General features: G+C 25.6%; 1 protein-coding gene across 1 annotated transcript; it reads right to left on the minus strand.

Moving 5' to 3' along the window:
- Window positions 1–6,066: 6,066 nt before the first annotated feature.
- LOC122715453 (neither inactivation nor afterpotential protein G-like) lies at window positions 6,067–9,912 on the minus strand. Its single transcript, XM_043937666.1, has 9 exons — window positions 9,764–9,912; window positions 8,963–9,165; window positions 8,421–8,780; window positions 7,709–7,882; window positions 7,397–7,550; window positions 7,197–7,318; window positions 6,779–6,962; window positions 6,451–6,673; window positions 6,067–6,227 (listed from the first exon to the last, which is right to left on the minus strand). The coding sequence occupies exons 1-9, from the start codon at window positions 9,882–9,884 to the stop codon at window positions 6,092–6,094; spliced, it is 1,677 nt and encodes a 558-aa protein (XP_043793601.1). The 5' UTR covers window positions 9,885–9,912; the 3' UTR covers window positions 6,067–6,091.
- Window positions 9,913–18,761: the final 8,849 nt, after the last annotated feature.

Below are 18,761 nucleotides of genomic sequence, written 5' to 3' on the forward strand. Positions count from 1 at the left end.
CTACCTCTCCCGTTTTATGGGCGAATCCTGGCGCGTCCTCTTCACTTTACCTGGAATTGAAAGAGAATTGCTTGTTTGATTGTTCACCGACTGGTTCCATGTGATCGTACTTTATACCAAATAGTTTTTGCAATAGTTATATACATAGTATAGTATACAGAATTGTTGAGATCGTTTTACTACAGACTGCTCCGTTCTAATAATGTTTCTTAAATAGCGCGGAGAACGATATTAAGAACGATTTAATGATACATATTATGCAGATATTTGTGAATGTTACGTATAGGAGATATAGGCTCGAATCTTTGTTAATATATAATGTGTTAATAGCAGAAAGGATGATGAAAAAAAAAAAAAAAAAAAAAAAAAAAAATGGTGAAACACAACACTGCCATTATAAAATCGGATCCTCCCGCGATCGATCCGCGGATGTGCGTCACACCTGGCTTCGCCCGTCACAGTAACGGAACACAAATATATTTCGTCATATACACTAGTACAAATGCTACCTCACACACGACATACAGGGTGCAGAAGAAAACAAAAAGAGAAGAAAAGAAAAAAAAAAAAGAAAAAGAAACGGTATTTTGCGATAGAATCAAACGTCTTAGATTAACGTCAAGGCATATACAGTTTATCGTATTCTTCGAAAAAAAAGAAAAGAAAAGAAAAGAAACGATAACGATGAAAAGAAAAAGAAGAAGAAAAAAGATAAAAGAGTGATAGTTAAAAAATAATAATAATAATAATAATAATAATAATAATAATAATAAAAGAAAATACAAACGATAAACAAAGATCAGAATAAAAAAATTTCGAAACGGGATCGGTGTCGTATCAACGACCCGTGCCACGAGTCCTTTTCTCAGGAATGATGGAAACCAAGTACAAACTACAAAGTATAATAGTCGATAAGATTAAATAAAACAATTAAATCAATAATCAAGCGATGCAATAGTCGAGTGTATAGTAGGGATCGTCGGTGTACCTGTTACACCGTTTCTTTTTATCTCTTTCTCGCTCGTCTTCTATTTTCTCACTTTCTCCTTTCTCTTTGTCTTTTGTCAGAGGAAAAAAAAAAAAAAAAAAGAAAAAGAAAAAAGAAAAAAAGAAAAGATAACAACGTTGTTAACGATGACTATATATTACCGATTCATCGTCCTCACGAATCATTCAGATTATATAAATGTTTTGCGGACGATGACTTGTCGCACAGTTGTGTTAATTATTGCACAATGTGTTAATATTGTACACAGATTCGAATCGAGAACGATGTGTTTCCTCTTCATCTGTATAGTTTCTACGGTTAACTTTTTTCCCCGTGGTTTCAACTCGTTGGAATCGTTTTTTCACTTCGGTTCGCCTGCCATTTAATTTCGTTCAAAAGGCGAACAAATAGAGGGAAGAGCGTTCTAGCAATATCGTCACTTTAACGAAGAGATATAGACACAATGATGAAAGGGGAAACAGGTGTCGTATAAATAAAGAGCCAATTAACGCGGGAATTAATTAATAGTAACGAGGATTCCGCGTCAAAGGACGAACGAAGTCGTTCGTTTACGTACTTCTTTCGATTCACGAGTTTATTGTCAATTGTTTATTTTCCCTTTTATCTTCATCGAGCGCTGCTGAACAATTATTTTTCTGATGATTCATTTCATCCTTGCATTTTACATGCGACGCAATTATTCGTTTAAGGTTAGGTTTATTGGACGCGTCAGACGTTACTCCTCTCTCTCTCTCTCTCTCTCTCTCTCTCTCTCTCTCTCTCTCTCTCTCTCTCTTTTGTGGTTGTCACTGTTCTGCGTTGAGATGTGTTTGTTCTTTGTTGGCTGTTTTGTTGCCATGGTGTTTCACCGGCGGACGAATGTTTCCAATGTTTTACACTCGAAACATGCAAGATTCCTCTTTTATATTCTTTCTCAAAAGAAATTTAAACAATCGTTATTAAATATTCTATTTTCTTCCTTACTTTTTTCTCCACTTTGACCTTCGTTTTAAGATCTTTCTAAACGAAAATATTATCCGACAAATATGAACATTCGTCCAGTTGCATTTTCTTGTAAGAGCCATTGATTTTCCGAAACGATTTGAAACAATCAGCCTTCTCAATCTCAATAAAGTTCTTTTTTTTTTTTTTTTTTTTTTTTTTTACTTTCCTCCTTTACATCTTTGCAAACCTAATTTCTTTCGCATCGAGGAGTAATATCTCCCACTTTCCTACATTCACGATTTCGTTATACTCGGAATAAACGGAAAAATCATCATCTCAATTCTCGCGCATCTATGAAATAATCTTCTACTGATAATAATAATAATAATAATAATATTATAATAATAATAATAATAATTATAATAATGATAATGATAATAGGTGTATACGAAACCGCTTCTACCTCAATGAAACAAAGATACACGTACAATATTATATACACTTTAAAACATGTACATTGTACACGCATATATACATTCAATATACACATGTACTACACGCATAGACGATCACGTTAATAATTACAATAACGTTTCGTACAATTGTGTGTCGCTTATGGTTCCTTCTCAGTTTTTCTTTCTCGTAAAGTATTATCTATCTATCTGTCCGCGTAAAAACGTTTTGTGCGTTTCTACATTTTTTTTTTGTTTGTTTGTTTCTTTATACCACGTACAATAAAAACAGAAAGCAAAGAACGAAAAAAAAAAAAAAAAGAAAAGAAACCGCAACAAACTCGAAATACAATTGCATATTGCATAAAAGTATCTAATAATTATATTGTATGATATATAAAGAGAGATAACGATGATGATGATGATGATGATGATGATGATGATGATGATGATGATGAACTTATTGCTGCCGAAAGCTGCCGCGAATAAATATATCGGATAATAATATTGTCCTTCGTTTTTTCCTCCTTTCCCCTTTTTTCTCCCCTCTCCACTCCCCTCACTCTTCCCTCAATTTCGAAACCGTCTTCACGTTCATCCCACTTTTTTTATCCTATCCTCCACCATCAGACGACCGAGTATATGTAAATAACATCCGTTTATATTTATTTATTTATGTTTCTATGCGCTGGACGCGTCTATGTTACACGCAATCGCAAATTAATCGATTAACTATTCCTATTGATAGAACGAAAGAGTACACTCATTTTTTCAATATAAATATAAAATGGATATATATATATATAGAATATATATATATACATATAAATATATAAATAGATAGAGTATATTATATGTAATATTAAGGAGGTACTTGTTTAGGTCGTAAGCGAGCCCCGAACTCGTCGTCCCGCAATGCGACATCGCAAGTCGAAGACAGGATGAGAGGGAAAAAAAAGAAAAGAAAAGAAAAAAAAAAAAAGAAAAGAAAAGAAGAAAAAAGAAAAAAAAATAAATATAAATAAATGAACGAATACATATTATATAGAACACACAACAGGAGAACAGAATACACATGTGTACACGTATACAAGAAGAAAAGAAAAATATGCGAGAAACGCCGATTGGAGGATTAAAGAGAATAATAATAATAATAATAATAATAATAATAATTAATAATAATAATAATTATAATTATAATAATAATAATAATTATAATAATTAATAATAATAATAATAATAATAATAATAATAATAATAATAATAATAATAACGCGCGCGGTGCACGCCACACGATTCGAGAGTTTTCTCCTCGGGTTCTAGATCATGGAAAAAATAAAATTAAAATTTTCGAAAATGTCGATTTGGGATTGGGGGGAACGAAGATGTCGAGGAGGCGTACTGTGGGCATTTTTAAGAACTAACTAAAGGGAGCATAATAAAACTCGGAGGGGAAAATTTCGGAAAGGATTATGTTATGGATATTCGATCGATCGATCATTGATTTTTCTTTTTTTTTTTTTTTCTTCATTCATTATTTAACACATTGATATGTATATATATTTTTTCAGTTTCTCTTTTAACGTTGAAACGATCGATCATTTCCTTTGAAAAATAGAAAATAGAAGGCAGAGATAGTTGTTTTATTTATATATATATATATATATACATATATATTTTTTTTAAGATTTTATGATTTTATAGAATGGAAAGGAACGTAATAGAAGTGTACTTTTCTCGTACGAGTTATTATGCACTGCATACGATCAATGTGAAAATTCCCGTCGTCTCGGCATCGATCGATATAGAAAACGAACGTTCTTGTTATATTTTACTTTTTTTTTTTTTTTTTTTTTTTTTTTTAGAAAAGAAAAGGAGAAAAATCGTGGCTTGCACCGCATAGCGTCACAGTGGTTACCAATTTTGTTTTTAAGTTGAAAAGATTAAGTTTTGCGTTACGATTATGATATAAATCTGTGGGTAAGGAACGCCAAGAAAGCGTGAACAGGAATGCGAAAAGTAAAAACGGAGATGGCAAAATGGCCGTATCTCCAGCATGAAAGATGCGCGCAAGCCGTTATGTTATGTTTTTCGTGTATGCAAAGTGACAAATTTGCATTATATTACAGAATTATTTTATTTATAACGGGGGAACAGTCCGCCTGTGTGCATGTGTGAAAACGCGTGGATGTGTTTCAACCGTGGTGAAAATTCGATTCTATAGCATAATTCAATAAAAAAGATTTTCGAATTGAATCCTTGCGAAACAACGTTTGAAACGCATTTTTCATTCGCGTTAATCAACGTGTTGATTAGGAACGATTCGGATGTTAGAGAGAGATGCCAGAGTGAGAGAGGAAAAAAAGATTGTTTGTGCGAATGTGCGAGCGAGTGTGGAAGAGAAGAAAGGGAAGAAAGAGGGATGAATGAGAGCAGGCGCGGAAGTGGAATAGAAATGAAAAAAAAAAAAAGTCGAAACTCTGCCATCTCCGACGATCCCGGACAGGAACTGGGTGGAATGATGACGATGATGACGATGATGATGATGATTCGTTACGTGTTACGATAAATTTCTCGGGGAGAAGCGTAGAGGGGAAATAAAAAAATGAAATGAAATAACGATTAAACGCGAAGTAATGGCGTTAAGATATGATTTTTTTTTTTCTTTTTTCTCCGAGCGCGAACAGGGTGGCAGGGGTTCGTGCTACGCCGAGTTGAGTGTAACTCACCCTCTTTTTTGTTTGTATAAAAATTAATCGAAATTTAATTAGACTATTAATAACTGTTCGATTACTGTAAAACAAGAAAACTTTACCATTAATTATAAATTACAAAAAATCTAATCATGCGTCTTTTTGCTCCCCTTTTATCCTTTTTTGTAAAATAATAAAAATTAAATTTTATTACAACTAATAATCTACACAAACTTTTAATATCTTAAATTTTAAATCTCTAAAATATTTACAAAATTTACAAAATTTAAATTAATTTTTTTATAACTTAAAATTTACATTTTATAATCTAAAATATTTATATTATCAATATAACTAATCAAAACTAATTTTATTTTTTAATTTATAATAATCTTAAAATTTTAAAATATTCAACTAAAATAACTAAAATTAACTTTTAACCTAAATATATAATATATAAATTTTAAAATTTATCAATAATCTTAAACTTCAAATTTTTAAATTTTTATATTATTCATACAAAATAATCAAAATTAAATTTTATTAATATAATTTTTTTTTATATAAATATTTATATATATAATTATATAAATAAAATATTTTAAAATATTCGTGTTAAAATATTCGTTTTGGAGGATCGATTCTAGAGATCAAGATAAACAGAAAAGTTTAAAAGTGCGAATTTATATAAGCAATTTTTGTATTTTGTATAATCTACCCTTCAAAAATATTCAATTCTGAACGAATATAAATAACTACTCTGAATTATTACAATTAACATATATTCATAGATATGTAAATATATTATATATTTATGATTATTTTTATTACCTTTTGATTTATATCTTTTGAAGTACGTACATGAATTGAACATTAAAATATTGAAAATATACATTATATATCAAGTATAAATAATTGTTTAAATTATTGTAAATTCAATTGTAATTAACTTAATATTTTTATATTTTTGTCTGTTTATTTCAATTATACAACATATATACATATATATATTTTTAATTGAATATGCGACCAAGAATCAAATCGCTTGCTCGCTCCGCCATTGCAATTAAAACGGAATTCGGATTACCGGAAATGGGAGTTGGTAATATACTAGAATCTATTATTCTAAGTCTGTTGACGCCTTTCACTCTGAAACGAAAAGATCGATAATAAATTAAACTTATTTTTAACAAAATTATGTTTCTTAAATTATGTTTCATTCGTATAATATAATATTACTCGTAAATTAATTCACAGATTAATAATTTTTCGTTTAAGAAAAAGAAAGATTTGATCGAATATATAATAATAATAATATTTTATAATAAAAAATTTGAATTGAAAATTTCAAAGAATGTCAAAATTCTTTCACCGTAATTTCTCGTCGACGACCGAACGATCGTCAGCACCCATCCTGCAAGAGCCGCATAAATGATAACTCGTGAGACCACTGATTCTCAATACGCATTCCGTATACTCGAGGTCTCTATAATCTTGTCGCAAGTGTCGACATTCCTCCAAGTTAGGATGATGAATTTTTGCCCCATACTCGCGAAATTTCGGTGTCTCGAGCGTTTGGATGGCGAAATTTACAGCTGTAAAATTTCCTTTCGTCGTGTAAAGTGCGAGAAGCATTCGTAACGTGATCGTAATTTAAAAATTTTATCGCGATTTTGCGATATACAAAGAAATTTACATACCTCGATGGGTGCACAATACATCGTCGTAGTGTTGAAGGTAAGCAGGATCGATTTTTGGTTGATGACGAATATTGGCAGATCTTAGCGATATGCTTCCACGACTTTTTGGTTGTAAGCAGTAGGATAGAAATATGAATCCTTCGTAAGAGCTGTCGTTATAGGATGGATACAGCAATCTGTAAGGCTATAGAATATAAAATGCAGTTCTAAAAAAAAGATAAAATTTTTTAACATTATCTCTTTAATATTATCTTAATGATATCCTTAACGATTGAATAATTCAATTGTTTAATTTATAAGTATTTATTTATAATCATATTATTCTTTTACAAGAAGAAAGTTTATAACGAAATTATTAATTATTAAAATGGATTTGAGAAAACAAAGAAATTAAGAATTATTATTGCAACATGCTCACCTCTGTTTTTTGATTAGATATACTTTTCCATATATTTTCATCAGTAGAACCTATTCCAAGAAGCATGATACCGCTATCATTGGTACGACCCACCGCCATTATGGCGTTTGTTGCATACCATCCTTAAAAAGCAATTAAAAGAAAAATAAAAAATGATATATTATAAAATGTAAATGTTGTTAACATAATTTGCTACATACCTTTTCCAAAAGTAAAATAATTGAGCACCTCGGGAAGCGTTTGTAATTTAAAGAACGTTATGCTCACGTTTGCTTTGAGATTAACGTAAACCGGAAGCAGAATATGGTCGAAAAGATTTTTACCCACTTCCAGAAGATTACTCACCATAGGTATCTAAAAATATTTCTATTCTCATATTGCATAAATCATCTTTCTGATATTTTATGGGATTAAAAAACGATTATAGTTGCTATATATTATCAATAATTTATGATTATTGATATTTTTAAATTTTATTTAAAGAAAAGATTGAATATAATATAATACATTACCTGAAATTTGTCAAGTTGTTCGGCTGGTCCGATTCCAGAAAGCAAAAGCAATTGAGGAGTATTGATAACACCTGCACAAAGAATCACTTCTTTCCTCGTGAAAATCTTTCCCACTGATCCATTTTTATAAATTACCTTGATCCCATCTGCGTTCGAATTCTCTTTGAAAAGGATCTGAAAATTGACAAAAAGTTTATTAGAACATATATAAGTCGATATTCTTTACAATTAAAGCTCGTTTGAGAGATATTAAATACCTTTAACAAGTAGTTAATGATTAATGGTAATTAATTAATGTAATGACTGATTATTTACAAGCATAAAAATTTTAAATAAACTCCAGACGTTCCCTGAATTGAATTTATATCCATATCATAAAAGTATAATAAAAAAATAATACAATATTATGTATTATAATATATAAATTATTAATATATATGAAATATAGTAATAACTTGCTAGTAAAATTTTGAAAATTATGAATAGTTCTAATTTTTTAACTCCTATTAAAGCATATTAATGCTTGACAATCCATTCTTACAGAATATTATAAATACTTATATTGCAACATCATATAAATTAAATATTCCATATTTGACATTATTTGTGTCGCAATAATTAAATTATTTAAGTATAATTTTTCGACAAATGTGAAATATGTTTTTCAAAAAAAAAAGAAAAAAGATACACAATAAAAAAAATAAAATCTCACTTTCGAAACCAACGTGTTCGTCAAAATATGCAAGTTCTTTCTATTCCAGGCATTTTGTAAATGCGCGTGAAATGTGCTCCACCGTGAACCTCTTTTAACAGTGTACAGACCCTTTTGTAGAGTCACATTATTCAACTTCAACGATTCTTCCGCCATGAGAAAAGCTTCCGCCAGATATTCTTCCTCCGGGCTGGACATTACGTTCATGATATCGGACACCTTTTTAAAATACGGAAGTAGATCGGCATGTGACCATCCCTTCGGCCAGGCTTTGTAATCTTCCGGCTTTCCGAAAGAGTGAACCAAATAATTTATCTGCCCGGTACCGCCTAATCCTTTACCTCTTGGAACTTTTTGAATCTATAATAAAAACGAATTCGTTAAATCAAATTTATAATTTTTTCCATTTTGATTGATAAAATTTTAAATTTCAGATCGTCATTTTTCCAAAAATGATGGTATCTTTATATTGATGATTATATTGAAATCTTACGTGTCATATAAAGGATTTAAATTATTATAATTCTAGAATGTTTATTTACATGATTCCAAAATCCTTTTGAAGAATATATTTGGGGTTCCGTCGAATAGGACCAATCGACATCGGTCTTTTGCAGAACTGGCGCCAAAATTGGAATGGATGACACCCATCCAAAATGTCCTCCCGCTTCGACCAATAAAATCGTCAGATTTGAAATTTCGGAAAGCCGTGATGCTATTACACATCCTGCTGTTCCAGCACCAACTTTACAAGTGAAATGATTTAAATGTTAATATGGTATGTTGTTGAATATGAGAATGAAAAAGTATCTATTCTTATATTTAATCAAATTAATCCATTTTATCAAGATAAATTGTTCAATTTGTAAAAAGTTTAGCACTAGTCATGTAATATTTTAATGAAAATGGAACTAAAATTGAAAAATTTAATTTTTAAATGTTTCTCTTATTATTTGACATTATATTCTAACATGTTTCAAACATTATTCATTATTTATTTTGCTATATTTTAATATCTTTACTGGGAAAATTTCTATTTAGTATTTAAGACATAAAAAATCTATAATAATTAATATAACGTTTAGAAAATTAATTTCAACATTAAAGATAAATGCAAAAAGTAAAATTTTAATATAATATATAAATGCAATATTTCTTATAAGTTGCATCAAATCTAATTTATTACATTATGTTCAATTATTTAAATCAGTCATTTATCGATTCAACAAGGATAAGGATTAAAGGATTAAACAATAGATATTAATTTTTTGTTATTTAAAACTACACTCATGCGGTATCGCAGTCACCGACATTGTCGAACGAAAAGGAGTTCCACGACTTACCGATTATGTAATCGTAATGCGTATTAGGGTGCTCTATAATGCTAGCCGGACTGTTAAAATAACAATGATATAGTAACGATACAAATAACACAAGGGTCGAAATCAGTACGTAGTTCCACATCGTTATGAAGCTATTCACGGTCCGTCTGCAATCGGTGTCGGTGACAGAACTGTGATGAACTAACAACGATCAGGGTATAGAGTAATTCCAATATTAAATTAGCATTTCCGTTCGCAATCGATAGTCGTACAGTAACAAAAGTGGACTGTCATAAAAATGTGATGATACAAATCATAGTTGAGATAATTAATTACATGTGGAAAAAGTGCTTGAGTATGTGCATTAATATTTAAAATTAATTTTAATATTATATACAAATATTTGTATTTAATTAATAAAATATATCTTAAATATAATAAATAAAATATATCTAGGAAAATAATATGTATGTAAGTAGGCAAGATTTTTTGAAATAATATATAAATAATATGTAATTTATATAAAATTAAACATTTTAATTATATATATTTTTATTCATTTATTTTTATTATTTATATCTTATATAATTTCTTGATCTAATTTCAGCTATATGAAAGAAAGTAATTTTAAATATTTAAATTTGTAGAGTATATCTTTGTCAAAATTATTTCGTATATTATCACCTAGCAATGGAACAAAAAAATATAATGTTAAAAAAATATATTTTTTTTATTATACATTAAACTTATAATATTATATCTTGAATAATATAAAAAAATATTTTGTTATGTTTTTCATTAATAATATATTAATAACAAAGTTTAGTTTACAAAAATATATTGATTATTATATCATTGTAATAAATTCTTAAATGTACAAAATTTAAAAATAAAAAAATCTAAAAGTTACTATTGATCATTATATTTTAAATATTATTTTTCATATTAATGATAAAAATTATTTATTTTCATGAAACTTCACAATAATAAATTTTAAGAATTAAAAATATTAAATTACTTATAAAATTAGTAAAATATTAATATATTATAATATTTTAATATATTATATTATTATTTAATTATTTAATGTATTATATTATATTATAATATATCAATATATTATATTTATAAAATATTAATATATAAAATGTAATATTTGAATATTTCATTTCACTTTTGAAATATTCATTTGACATTTATTAATATAACCATCATTGTTATCGATATATCCACAACAATCGATTTTGCCTGTTGAGCTACTGGTTACAGAATAGGAAAAGTCACAAATCATTATTCTGTATCGACTATATGGCTTAGATGTATCAAAGTTACACGCGTTCAGTTTTGTCTATAATTTAAAATTGTATACGAATTTATATATATGTTTTTCCATCCTTAAATAAAAAAAATTTATTTGCAAATGTCATTATATTCTATTATTATTATGGACAGATGGAAAATTGTTGCTTTGCTGCTTTGTTAGAGTGTTATCTATGAATGGTAAGTCATAAATTTTTTAATACATTTTTTGATAATTAGTTTATTTTTTAAATGTATATATATTTACAAAATAAATATATGAAGATATAAAATTTGAATTAAATTTTAAGAATATAAAAAATAAATTTTAAGCATTTATTTATATAATATTAATTTTATTAATTCAGTTTTAAAATTGTGATAATATAAATTATTTTAAATTGTTAAAAATTGTTAAAATTATAATTCTATTTATATAAAATATATTTAAAAAATTTTAAAATATAATACAAACATAATATAAAAATCTTTTTTCATGGTATTAATAAGAAATATATATCAATCATTGAATCTTTAAGTTGAATGAATTATAAAATACATAAATTAATAACAGAAATTAAAAAATTTGACCATTTGACCATTGTATTTGAAAAACCAGTTTTGATATAATTGGCAGAGATTTATCCTCTTCAAACTTCACGATGATTGCCATGACCTTCTGTCATTTAAATCCGCAAGAAAGGGATCATTTCTTAACAAACTTATCTGATAATAGGTTGAAACTATAATACTTTAATTAAATTCTAATAACACAAAGAATAAATAATTCTTAAATATTTATTTTAATATTTATTCTTTAATATTTATTCTAATTTATTATTGAATATTGTATTATTATTGTAAATATATTATGTAATATTTATTCATTCTGATTTTTTAATTAATTTATTTATTACTTTTTCATCTTTAAATTCACAAAATTCGAATTTATTATCCAGATGAATTTGAGAATAATAATTATGATGGTAAAAGTGATGAAAACTCACTGAGCACAATTTATTCATTATACTCAACGTGATACCTTCCGAAAGAATCCTATATACTTGCTTGTCAATTTGATCAGTAATATAACATATACTTTATAAATTAAATATAAAAATAGACAATTGTACAATTATTTTTATTGCTCATTTATTTTATAGTTCAAATTTTTGGGGCTTTAGAACCCATTACCATTTTGATGTCACTCGCATCGTTATCAAGAATACATTGTGGCAGAGTCTGGACTCATTTTGGCGGGAATTATAAATAAGCGTATCGAATCAAATGAACGACATGTTTTGAAATAATAAAAGTTTGTAAAATAATCAATTGTAATAAAGAGACTATTTGATATAATAATAATAATGATATAATAATAATGAATAATAATAAGAAAAATCTCATATGAAATTTCTTCTGAAATTTTAAAAATTGCAATTGTTAAGCATCCATTCACGATTTTTAACTAATTTTATGATTTTCTATTAAAAAAATATAATTTGAAAAGAGATGGCATAACTTTCAATAATTTTTAAAAGTAAAAATTCACATAATTTGTAACTTTGTATCAGAAGTATAATTTAAAAGAAAATATCATGCAAAATCTTTTTGAACTTCTAATTAAACTTTCTATTGAAATTCTATATTTATCGCTTAGATATTTATCTTTTGTTACAGTCATTTTTTATTTTACTACTTTAACATTTTTTTGTAATATTCTTAGATTTAGAAATGCATATATTATGCAGATTTAGAATATGCATATATACTTACCATTTATATGCTTATAGTTCTTATTTTTTGGAATATTTTGAAGTACTAAATTTTTTTTTGTAAAGATACTTAATTATAGTACTTAATTAATAAAAAGATTCAGAAATATATAAAAGATATATATATCTTCTCTATTTAATTAAATCTTGTTTTTTTTTAAGTAATATTAAATCAAATGGTTTGCATAAATGACACATTCTGGTATTATTAACTTTTTCAATAATATATAAAAAATTTGAATTTTTTGAGAAAATGAATTTTGTTTTTTTACATAAAATTGTAGAATTATTTTATTAATCGATGCAATAAAGACATTCTCTATAAAAAAAATATTTGTTAAACAATATAAATAATAAACTATGTAATTATTAATTTAGAAGTAATGACATAAATGATTGGGTGAATAATATCTTTTATCTATTTATTCTTAAACATGTGTAATATTTTCGAATTTAAAACAAATTCAAAGAAAAATAAATTCCAAGAAAAACAAATAGATATTTTATTATAACTATTTTATTATATTAATGTTACACAATTAAAACTGTTTATCTCACTATCATATGTATATGTATATTCTATGTATATCCTATGTATATTGTCTAAATATACATATATGTATGAACACCCTGCGAATGTATTTCTATTTTTTAACTCTTCAAATACATGATTAATATTATGTATTCATTGGTCCCGATTTTTACTCTGCTACAATTCTCTCCATTTTTTTCTTTTCTGTCTATTTTTTTTTTTTTTAATATGTCCCCATAAATGAAAATCGAGATTTAATATTTTATTATAACTTAAACTATACTACAACATTATTTTATGAGCATTGATTCTTGATTATTTCATGTATTACAAAAAAAAATATAAGTATATTCTGAAATAGTGGAATGTTGATATAATGTAATTTATAGTGTATTTGTGTATTTGTTTATTCATGTATTTATTTATAGCATGTACATTTTAATATCTGTTTATAGCAATCATATCCATTGCTCTAATTCAATAATAATAACACTTTATAAGATCAAGCTTTTTGAAACCATTATAATTTTAAGATTATAAGAATATCTTAATTTAATATATTTTAAAAATTTGTATCCATCGCCAATCATAATATCAGATATAATATTCACATAATTTGTTCAAATTCTTAACAATTTTTTTTAACATTGATTGATCCCTCAATCTTGTTTCTTACCACTCGAAAGATTACACCAAGAATCCAGTACAAGATTTGCTAAATAGAAAAAAATATGTTGAACAAAAATATCATTGTATTAATAAAAGTGTCATTGTTCATATATATATATATTAACATTTTACATAACATTTATGTATAATGAATTCTAAATTCTTCCACTGAATTGTCTTAAATTCTATCTTACAATACAATATCTGAAGTCATCCAATAAATACAGTAAAGAAAAAAAGAGGCCTATGCATTCGGCATTGAACAACACCTCTTAAACACCTTGAATAACAAACTTTATTTACATTTTCTTAGATGTATCTCATTTTACTAAACCATGATATATATATATATATTATATATAGTTATATATATATAATATTTAAATATTAGCGAAACACACTCGTGGAATCCAATATTGCGAATACTCTTCATTCTCTCCTATTATTTGTAATTCGCATACATACTAATTCTGATCTTCGTCACGTGACCACGTTCAATCCTTGAACCCTCGTTCATTTTTTCTTTTCGATGATATTTATATATTTCTATATTCATTTTTACATGATCAAAAATCAATTGAATCAATATTTATTAACCCACAATGTTTACTTACGCAAAAACGTTGAATAAAGAAAGTTGTTCGACTTGATAGAATTCAAGTTGAGCATTAGCCACGTTGACGATACACACACACATATATATATATGCTTGGGCAAATAATATAAAAATAATTCTGAGGTACACTCTTCTCTTCTCAGTAGTCGGAATTTTCTAACTAATTGGCAGATCACGTTTATCGCGATTTTTTTTCCTCAATATGGCATCCCAAAACGATACGTTATTTTATAAGATATCATCATGATATCTTTCGTTTGCTCATCATCTTCATCTTTTCTCTCTGGTGTTATTTTTTTCTAGTGTTCCTTTCTTATTCTTTTTTTTTTATCTTCTTCTTTTTAGTATGTTTTTTCGTTTGTTCATTTAAGTTTGTTCATCCGTCTAAGCACAGGCCAGCCTGTGACATTTAGGCACAGGGGAATTCCTGAACGATAAACATTCGTGCGTGAAAAGAAAAAGAATACAACTGGAGGAATAATTGTAAATCTATTTATGGTTCATCTTTCGTGTGAAAAATTTCATAGAATTATATATAATTATATATTTTAATTTAATTTGATCTATAATTTTAATTTTAAATTTGAAAATAAAGAATGTTTTGTATTGTTTTTATTCATTTTTACTTTTATTATTATTATTATTATTATTATTATTACGATTTTACAATTTTATCTAAATTGTAAAATCTTTCTGTATCTTTTATTTTTTAATTTTTGCTATTTAACTTTATTATTCTCCAATTGCAATTATTAAAAATCATTATGGTATAATAATTTAATGATTTACAAAAAATTTGAAGGCTGAATATAAAAAAGACTTTATATGTTATAATAAATTGTGTCTATACTGTCAATATATCATCTAGAATATCGATAAAATTTTATCGATATTTTATTTTTTTGTTACTTTTAATAAATTAATAAATAAAATAAAACAAATATCATTTAGATAATAAAAAAATTGTATCAAAAATTATAATAATTTTATTATATATATATATATAGCTTTTTCATGTCCAGCTTTCATAATGATGATTATAAAATTTGTAACAATAATTATATAAGTTTTAAAAACTATTTATGTAATTAAATTAAGTAAATAATTATAAATATTATATCGTTATAAAGAAGAATAAGAATAAGAAAAGAAATTAGATTTTTTAGAATTTTACAAAGAATTAAATCTATAATTGCACTTTCTTTCCAATCCATTTTTCCATATATTTAAATTGTCATATCATTGATTAATAAAAAAATAATGTTCAAAATTAATTATGAAAATTCGCTTATATTGAAAAAATAGCATATTCACTAAAATTTTAACTATCACGTTTTAATGGTCGTAATGTAATTTCATCCTAAAAAACATTTTAATTGCTTATTACAATCCTTTTTCTTACTTTTATTTGGAAAAAATCTGACAAATTGTTTACGGCTCGATATTTACGTAGAATATAGAAAATCGAAAGCACTTGATAATCTAGCAACGCGTTAATTACACATATAAAATATTATAAGCATTTTGCTCGCCTTAAGCATTTAATATTTAAAACATGCTTCTTAATTTCAATACACTTCTTAAATAAGTATACTTGATTTACACGCCATTTTCTTTTAATTTATAGATTTAGAAACTTCAAAGCGTTTTCTCAACAAACTTCAAATCTTTCAACGACAACCAACGTTGAGAAATAAAAATTTCAATATTTATCAATAACATTGAATTGTTTAAAAAATATATAATATCTTTGAAAGTATTTGCACTACTTTCAAATATTGTTGAAAAATGATAAACAAATTGGTCGATCAGTTTTTTATATATTTTCTCTGACATGTGTATAAATTTTAAATTTTATCATATTTTAAAGCTTTACTATTTAAAAATTAGTAATAATTTTGTCTTGCTCGTTGGTTGTCTTGGACGTTTTAGAAATACAAATCTCCTTTTCGAATATGTCTCATTTAATATTATTATCACAAAGAAATATCGAAATCTAATATCGCAAAATAACGCTACGTGCTCTTCAATTTTTCCATCGTCACAACGCTTAAACAGGCACATTTTTTTCCTCGCCATTAACTTGTCAGTATTAACAGTCTCTTGTGATCATTAACACAACAATATCAAAGCAGTTAAAATGACTAACTTAATATAATTTCTATTTAATATATTTATGCCAATTTATATCTAATAACATACCTTTAAGATTATCTGTAAATATTTGGTATGAATGAATATTTAATTTTTTTTAGTTTCACTCTTTGTTTTTTTCAAAAAGATCCGTCATTTTTAACTGCTCTGTTAGAATATTTATTGTGATATTTACGCATTAATATGATTTATTGCAGAAACATTTGCAAGTTGAAATAATTAAATATCGTCTTATCATTAGTTTTTCCTCAAATCAATTTTTTAAGTTTTTTAACATTCAACTCTATGAAATACACGTATATGTATATAATATATATTATATATATTATATCAGATCAGTATAGTAATGGAATAATTAGGGTATTATCAACATATTAATATTGACTTCTTTCTGAAAATCTTCTAGCTGAAAATCTAAAAAAGCTATTGAGCATTGAAGGATTAAAGATTAGTGTAGAAGAAAAAATCGAATGCGCTGACTATATTCTAATAATGAAAAAAGTTTATCTTTAATTTTGTAAATTAAGCATGTAAAAATTATATTATTTATTTTCTGTTAAATAAATTTTTAACGTATTAATAAATAAATAATCATATAAGAATTCATTTCCAAAATTCCTTTCATCCAAAAATTTTGTTTTTATAGTAAGAAATATTTTATAGTAAGAATATATTTGATCTAAATAAAGAGCAAATTATTTTAAAAAAATAAAATTAAAATGAAAAGAATAATTTTTAATCGATTTTGTAGCCGATAAAAATAATGAAATCGGTATATCTGTTTAAATAAAATAGTAATATATCTGTAATAACTAATAATTAATTAATAATTAATCTATAATAACAGAAAACAATTATTTCATTGTTAAAAATGATAGAACAGCATAAAAAAATATTAACCCTGTATTTCATTATATTTCAAACCTCATATTTGTATTTATAAAGGCATTATATGAATGAATCACAGTGTAAAATTCACAAAAAATGCAAATTTTTTTATAATTCCATACATGAAGGATTTAACAACACTGCAGATTCTGCTAAATTTTCATATAACATCAATCACTCGATAATTATGATTATAGGTTATAAGATAACGATGAAAGTTCGATTGGAAATGACATTGAACAATCGATATAATCGATTAATTAAGAAAGTGAAATCGATAAATTGCGCGTTTCTAATTGAAATCAGAGTAATCACTGAATTTACCACTTAAGATGATGTCGTTGTTTAAAAATCATATGCAAATGTCTAATTTTGTATTCTAATTTGATATAGTTTTTTTATTTTATAGTTTGAAAATTATAATTTTCCATTCGGCAAGTTGAATCAATTTTTATTAAATTTTTATTTAAGTTGGCAATAATAAATGATATAAATTAAAAGATGAAATTTATTTTTCTGTTTGAATATAATCAAATATTTTACATTAGTAAAAAGCAAACGATGTCATTTTTTTTTTTTTTAATTATAATTTATTAGTAAGTTAAATTTTCTTTTATAGTATTCATAAAATATTCTAAACTTTAAGCTAATATTTTTATTTAGATATACCCTGTATAATTATGTATTATTTTATAATATTTTCAAATTAACGTATCAAAAAATAATAAGAATTCTCAATTTTCTTGAATCTACTTTTTTAATATAAGTAATATATATATATATATTATTATTGAATGTAATTAACTATGGAAATGTAGATTAAACTAGAACTATATAAATGTAATATAAAATTTTCTCTTTTGACTAATTTTTTTAAAGCTGCATATATAGTTTAAGTTTTCAAATGAACAGTTTTGAAATATTCAATATCAATTCAATCCAACTATTGGATTAAATATTCAATTATTATTTGTGACTATTTATGAAAGATTATTTTTTATACATAAATCTAATTAATTTGACAATTAAAAATGGCAGTAATCGCTTTAATCGTCATATGACACAATAATTCATTCGAATTCAATG

Source organism: Apis laboriosa, unplaced genomic scaffold, assembly GCF_014066325.1.
Source record: "Apis laboriosa isolate Shangri-la unplaced genomic scaffold, ASM1406632v1 scaffold35_cov144, whole genome shotgun sequence".
Taxonomy (NCBI): Eukaryota; Metazoa; Arthropoda; class Insecta; order Hymenoptera; family Apidae; genus Apis; species Apis laboriosa.